General features: G+C 49.3%; 1 protein-coding gene across 1 annotated transcript in view; it reads left to right on the plus strand.

Moving 5' to 3' along the window:
* Nucleotides 1-6: 6 nt before the first annotated feature.
* LOC102040395 (acyl-CoA (8-3)-desaturase) overlaps nt 7-6,814 on the plus strand; it is a 9,146-nt gene continuing 2,338 nt past the window's right edge. The window contains exons 1-10 of the mRNA XM_005426099.2: nt 7-129; nt 2,088-2,198; nt 2,474-2,671; nt 3,437-3,538; nt 3,670-3,798; nt 4,938-4,998; nt 5,109-5,185; nt 5,662-5,759; nt 6,070-6,166; nt 6,368-6,448. Coding sequence (XP_005426156.2) covers nt 2,136-2,198; nt 2,474-2,671; nt 3,437-3,538; nt 3,670-3,798; nt 4,938-4,998; nt 5,109-5,185; nt 5,662-5,759; nt 6,070-6,166; nt 6,368-6,448 — 906 coding nt within the window. The 5' untranslated portion in view covers nt 7-129; nt 2,088-2,135. The remainder of the gene's footprint in view (nt 130-2,087; nt 2,199-2,473; nt 2,672-3,436; nt 3,539-3,669; nt 3,799-4,937; nt 4,999-5,108; nt 5,186-5,661; nt 5,760-6,069; nt 6,167-6,367; nt 6,449-6,814) is intronic.

Below are 6,814 nucleotides of genomic sequence, written 5' to 3' on the forward strand. Positions count from 1 at the left end.
GGGCGGGGGTCGGCGCCGCAGGAGCGCTGGCTGGTGATCGACAGGAAGGTGTACGACATCAGCCGCTTCTGCCGGAGACACCCGGGGGGCTCCCGGGTCATCAGCCACTACGCCGGGCAGGACGCCACGGTGAGCGGCCGGCTGCGGCCCCGGCAGCCCGGCAGGGAGGGCTGCAGGAGGGATGAGCGCGGAGCGGGATCCCGGGGGCTGGGAGCTGTGAGCAGGATCCCTGGGGCTGGGAGCAGGCACGGAGCCCGTGTCGCACGCCCGGACACTCGGCTGTGCCACACACGGTACGCTGGGAGCGGTGTGCAAGGGAACACAGAGCGCGCACGCTCCGCCGGGAATTGTTTGGGATTGTTGTTACGAGGAAGCGCTGCTGAAGGGATGGCTGAAAAACCGCAGCCGGGAATAAAAAATAACCCGATCCCCTCAGTAATTTTTGCACGCAGAGGAGTATCGGGTGCTGCCACCCGTGTGGCACACGCGGGGACAGAGTTGTTGTTTGCCTTCGCCCTCCTCAACTTCCCGAACCCGAGAGATGGCACTAGAGCAGAATATCACTGAAAGTCGTATTTCAATCACGAAAAGGAATGAATCACTCGTGTCTGAGTGCCAGCGGCTGTTGCAGAGTGGAGTAAATGCTGCTGGAGTAGGGTGTGGGGTGGCTTTGCCAGCGGGGTTCCTGCCTTTGTCTGCCTGTGCCTTTTCCATGAATCTCTCCAAATGCGCGTGTTTGGACCCAAGGATGGATATGGGGTGGGATCCACCTCTAGGATGGTGTTGATGGACTGTGTTTCAGCCAGGCTGGAACTTGAAATCTCCACGTGAAGATCCCATGGTAGGAATATCATTTAGAGCCAAAAATAACAATTGAATTTGCAACATTTCGCGAGGGCAGGGTGCACATGTGCATTTTCAAAGCCCTGCCACTGGCACAGGTTGCCCAGACAAGTGGTGGAGCCCCATCCATGGAAGTGTTCCAGGCCGGGCTGAGTGCAGCTTGGAGCGACCTGCAAGGTGTCCATGGCAGGGGGGAGTGAGATGAGTTTTGAGGAGCTTTTCTCACCGGAGCATTCTGAGTTTCTGTGAGCAGAAAAGGGTCAGCCCATGGAGTGAGCAGGGCTGCACGGTGGGATTGCAGCCAGCTGCATTCTTTAGGTGATGGTGATGATATCAGTGCCACCGGCTGCAGCTGAACTGCTGACCACTCAGAAACCCCTGCCAAGTTTTATTTCCCTGTGGTTTTGTCCCCGGGGATCAAAAGAACGAGACTCCACAAAACCAGGACAAAATGGGAAGTAAAGGAAGACCTCCTCTGATTTCTAGAAGGTGCAGTCAGCCGTCCCCTAACCCCCAGCTGGGATTGCACTCCAGGTTTTACAGCCTCCATGGAAAGGATTGGTCTAAATGTGTGGTACCATCCTCCCCTGCTCTGCCCACATACTCCTCCCCATTTCCCCTCCTTTTCTAATGAGAAAATGCAAATGTTGGTTCCCCTCTCTTTTTCCCTCCTTTATTCAGTGGCCCTGAGCAGGGAGGATGCTACAGCTGACCTAGAGCTGGCAACACCAGCCAGATTTTTAACCCCTTTCCTGACCAGAGATCTCTTAAAAGCACATTTTATTTTAAATGCACACAATGATGGCCTAGTAATTAGAGTGATAAACAATGCATGGTGCAGGAATCTTACAAAGTGATGCCCAGCAAGCAAATATTGTCTCAGAAAATTAAAAAAAAAAAACATCCTTAGCTTGAGGGAGATTATAAAAATCTGCTAATTTGGGCATCAGGAGGGAAATGTCAAAAAGGAGGTAAATGGGAGATCAGGAATTAGATGCCAAAGTGCCATGTGTGTCTACAGGATTTGTAATTTAAATATAGGGACAGAATCTGTAGTGATAACAGCCAGTAAAGGGTTTTTTCACCTGGTTGCCATGGAGATTGACACCACATTTCAATAATAAAAGCAACTGGTTTCCCCAACAGGAATCTTTTGAATGGTCCAGCATATCATGGAATAGATTTCTTTTGCTGCCACCTGAATGATGGTTTTTCTTCATCCTGTTCCTCTGTCTGCATTTCAGGATCCTTTTATTGCTTTTCATCTTGACAAGGCACTGGTAAGGAAGTACATGAACCCTCTCCTGATTGGGGAACTGGCACCAGATCAGCCCAGCTTTGAGCCCAGCAAGAATGTGAGTGTCACAAAAACTTGGTTTTGGGGTTGAAATTTTGTTGTTTAACTTTTCTGACTGGAAGGCAGAGCTCCCTGTACATAAGATCACAGGATCTCCTGGAATCACTGTTGACTGAAGCTTCATTTCACATCATTATTTGTAGTTTTAGCAAAGATTTGTCTCCAGGTGATCCTCAGCTTTCCCCCTTTTCATCCCTGAGAGGGAAAACTATGCTTCTATTGATGTTCCTGAGGTGTTTTCTGACCAGTGGGTGCTTTTGGGTCTCCCCACAGAAAAAACTGGTGGAGGATTTCCGTGAGCTCCGTGCCACCGTGGAGAGGATGGGGCTTCTCCAGCCCAACCACGCCTTTTTCATCCTCTATCTCTGCCACATCTTGGTGCTGGATGTTGCAGCCTGGCTCATCATCTGGTATTTTGGAGCATCCTTGGTGCCTTTCCTCTTCTCTGCTGTGCTTCTGGGCACTGTCCAGGTGAGCAACTACACAAAATAAGCCCCAAAAAGCCAAATTTGAGACTTAGGTGCTTGTTGCCATAAGCAGGGGACAGATCTTATCATTATGGACTTCCTCAAATCCTACTTCTCTCTGGATTCCACCAAAAGGCAAAACTACACATGTTGCTGTGGCAGAGCAGGCTTTGCCTCGCTTTTTCCTCCCCATATTCCATCAAAGCCTTCCTTATTCCAGCCTTCCCCACATGATGAAAGGCATGCCCCGCTCCTGAGCTCCACGGTGCCAGAACTCCGAGGCAGTGTGCAGGGGCCAAGCCACTGTGTTCCCATGGGAACTTGCAGGGAGTTAGAGGAGAGGGCAGAGCAGCTCTCAAAGCCCCAGCTATTCCTCCCAGTGGCCAGTGATCCCCTTGGAATTACAAGTACTTGGAGGAGGCAGCAGCAAGCTGCTCCTTAAAGGAGACTTTGTTGCCGATTTCAGAGCAGTTTTGTGAGGGAATAAATGCTGGTTCTCAGCTCTGTGGCTGTTTTTTTTTCCCATGACTTTTTCTCCCTTCCTCATGGAAACAACTGTCCAGGACTAAATGTCATTAGGCAGAGCCTGGAGTGCACTGGTGTGTAGTGAAAAAGGAGAGTTGGGATTGGGCCCTGGCAGTGGAATCGCTTTTGCTATCCAGGGATACGCTGTGAGGAGCGTGGGAGTGGGAGAAGAAAGCCCTTTTCAGACACAGATCCTCCTGACAGTTCTTCTTCCCCAGCAGCAGTGTTGTATTCTTCATTCCAGGCCCAGGCTGGCTGGCTCCAGCATGATTTTGGACATCTGTCAGTCTTCAGCAAGTCCAGGTGGAACCACTGGGTGCACAAGTTCGTCATCGGCCACCTCAAGGTGAGCACTGGGTGTGGGGACGGGCTGCCAGAGCCCTGCTCTGCAGCCAGAACCAATCCCAGGGTAAAGAGAGAACTGAGGGCAGAAGATCCACCTTCTTTAGGGCACTTTCTCCTCATCCATTCCCACAGGGAGCCCCAGCCAGCTGGTGGAATCACCTCCACTTCCAGCACCACGCCAAACCCAACTGCTTCCGGAAGGATCCCGATGTCAACATGCACCCCTTGTTTTTTGCTTTGGGGAAAACACTCTCTGTGGAGGTGAGACCTGAGGGAAGCTGAGAAGTGACAGCAATAGGATTCAAATTTGGGAAGCTGCAGAGAGCTTGGACACTAATTAGTATGATTTTATATGGTGCTACTTTGCCTTCCACTAGTCCCTAATATTCCTCAGTAATATTCCAGCAATTCAGACCTTTGTATTCTTAAAACTTCAATCAAAGTTATTTTTGCAGTGTTGGAAGACAAGAGTGAAATATTTGCCACAATTACAAGTTCTTATTTCCCTTGATGAGAGAATTTCAGTTTTATGAAGATCAGAACTACAAGTTTTTCTCTTTTGCAAAAATCAGTGTGACTAATTGTAGTGATCTGGGGATCAGATGGGAAGCAGCAGATGACACGCCAGGACTGTCTGGAACTTTTACAATTCCTGATCAAAGAAGCTATTTCAGTGGTCTCAGCCTGGCAGTGGGTGTCACAGTGGTTCCCATCTGGAGTCCAGCTCTATTTCTGGTACAGCTCTGCAGTTAAATGAGTGGCTTTGGCATTTGCTGTCCTTAAAAAAAAAAAAGCTATGTAAATTCATAGTGTCACTTTAAATGCTCTGATTTGTATTGAGATTAAGGGATGGGCTATTGGGAATTAATTTGAACATGTGCAGGGATATCGTGGCATTCCTTAAGGAAGCCAGTGGCTTGATCTGCTATGTTTGTACAGCAAACATTGAAAAATGAGCAGCCTCTGAGGGAAGATAAAATGGTCCACCCTCATTCTTGTGGACACAGTTTCATGCCTAGATGCTCACTTCTCTGTTTTCCAGACTAATTGCAAGGAGATGGGAGTTCCACACACTGCCATCTTCATTAACAGTGTCATAACAGTACCGTAGCTTGAGGTTTTTTAATTCTGAAGCTCTGCTTTGTCAGCAAACTGTTTGTGTGGGTTTCTATTTCAGCATTTTTAGGCAGCTTGTGCCCTCTATAGGGGCAGAGCTTCCTGTGCAGGTCACTGTGTGTGTGCAAGGCACTGCCCAGCCCCTTCTGCAGGGTGAAAACTCATCCAGGCTGAGTTTCCAGGGGATGGTGCGTGCTGGCTTGGTTGGATAGAACATCTCCTGGAAGTTTAGGAGTGAGTGCACAGGTGTCTTCCTGGCCTGAGTAATTTGTGTATTTTAACAGCTTGGTGTGCAAAAGAAGAAATTCATGCCTTACAACCACCAGCACAAGTACTTCTTCATCAGTGAGTAACCTCCCCCTGTGCAGTTCCATGGCCAGCAGTCACTCTGCCCCTTGTTTTCCCATTCCATTCCCTCCTGCTGGGATAATTCATGGCTCTGTTTGTCCCTGCAGTCGGTCCCCCAGCGCTGGTGCCCCTTTATTTCCAGTGGTACATCTTCTACTTCGCCGTGCAGCGGAAGCAGTGGGTGGTGAGTCAGCTCCATGGGGGCCAGGGGGCTTCTCCTGGGTTTAGGGATGAATTCCAGTGCCAGATTTACTGGGAGTTGTGTGTGTGTGTGCAGCAAAGGATGTGGGTATAGATTTGGGAATGGTGTTTGCCAAAGGGGGATCTTCCACCTCCTTTCTTTGTGAAAGATCCTCTGGGGAACAAAAGATGTTCTCTGCTGTTCTGGGTTTTGGTTTTCTCACTGCTTGGTTCCTCTTTAGATCCAGGGGAAAGTGTGGTGCTTTAGAGCATGTCCTGTCTGGTGTTGGCCCTCTGCTGGGCTCATGGAACCAGGATAATTCCTGAGCATGGCTGGTGTCAGGTTACTTTGTGATGAGGCTGGGGAGGAAAAATTGATCAGTCGAAGATGTTACGGGAGATTTTAAAGGCAGTGATGGTAAATTCAGAAGTCAGAAATTCTTCCTTCTAATGAAGTTTTGCCTGTCCCCTGTACTACAGGACCTGGCCTGGATGCTGTCCTTCTACATCCGATTCTACCTCACCTACTTGCCCTTCCTGGGTGTGAAGGGTACCCTGGGGCTCCACCTGCTAGTCAGGTATCACCCAACTTACAATTCCAGCATTTTCTCTGCCCAGTTTGTATCAATCCTTTGTGTCAGCTTCTCTCCAGCCCCCTGGTTATTTTTCTCATCACTCCCTGTTCTTCTCTCTCCTGATCCTTTCAGTGGGACAGGGGTGGTTTCTTGTCAGGCTGCAGGAGGTGGGAGGTGTGTGTAGGTCTGATCTGTTTGGGTTTTTGGTGTTTATTTTGTCAGGCAGCAACCAGCTGGTGTGTGCACAAGTGTTTTGTACTGATTTGTCACATCATGGGTGTGTGATCTGTGATGGTTTTTTGTTTTTGCACAGGTTTATAGAAAGCAACTGGTTTGTCTGGGTCACACAAATGAATCACATCCCCATGCACATTGATTATGATAAGAATGTGGACTGGTTCTCTACCCAGGTGAGACCTTATTTATGGGGATCTGTGACAGTTCTGGGTGTGTAAAATCCATCTATCTCAGCCTGGCCACCTTGTGTTGGCTGGAAATAACTCCTGGAGCTGTTGTGTCCAGCCAGAATTCCTGTGGGGATGAGAAACCTGTGTTTGAGATGGGCATTGCTAAAATAATACTTAAAACAGGACTTCTTTATTTTCTTTCAGCTCCAGGCAACCTGCAACGTTCAGCAGTCCTTGTTCAATGACTGGTTCAGTGGCCACCTGAACTTCCAGATCGAGCACCAGTGAGTGGAAACAGGGCTTGGGAATAGTTCCAAGGACCAGGGCTGAAGAGCCTCCAAGGTCCCTCTATCAGCTGAGACAGAAACAAAAGATAATGTGGGCTCATTTTGTGCTTTTTGTGTGGGAGTGGAACAGGAACTCCAAAAAGAAAATTTCTGGAGCACCAGTGAGCACCAGCACCACTTCAAATCTAAGCTGCATGGCACAGGGGGGAGAATTCCCAGCACAGGCACTGAAGGGACACGACAGGGACATTGCAGAGCACCCATGGCTTTGGCACAAGGGGAGCTGGGGGCACCTCCAGAATTAGGCCCAGCAGTGGGGCCAGGATTCCATGTGGTGGTGAGGGATGCCATTGAATCAGCACCT

This window comes from Geospiza fortis, unplaced genomic scaffold (assembly GCF_000277835.1).
Source record: "Geospiza fortis unplaced genomic scaffold, GeoFor_1.0 scaffold590, whole genome shotgun sequence".
NCBI lineage: Eukaryota > Metazoa > Chordata > Aves > Passeriformes > Thraupidae > Geospiza > Geospiza fortis.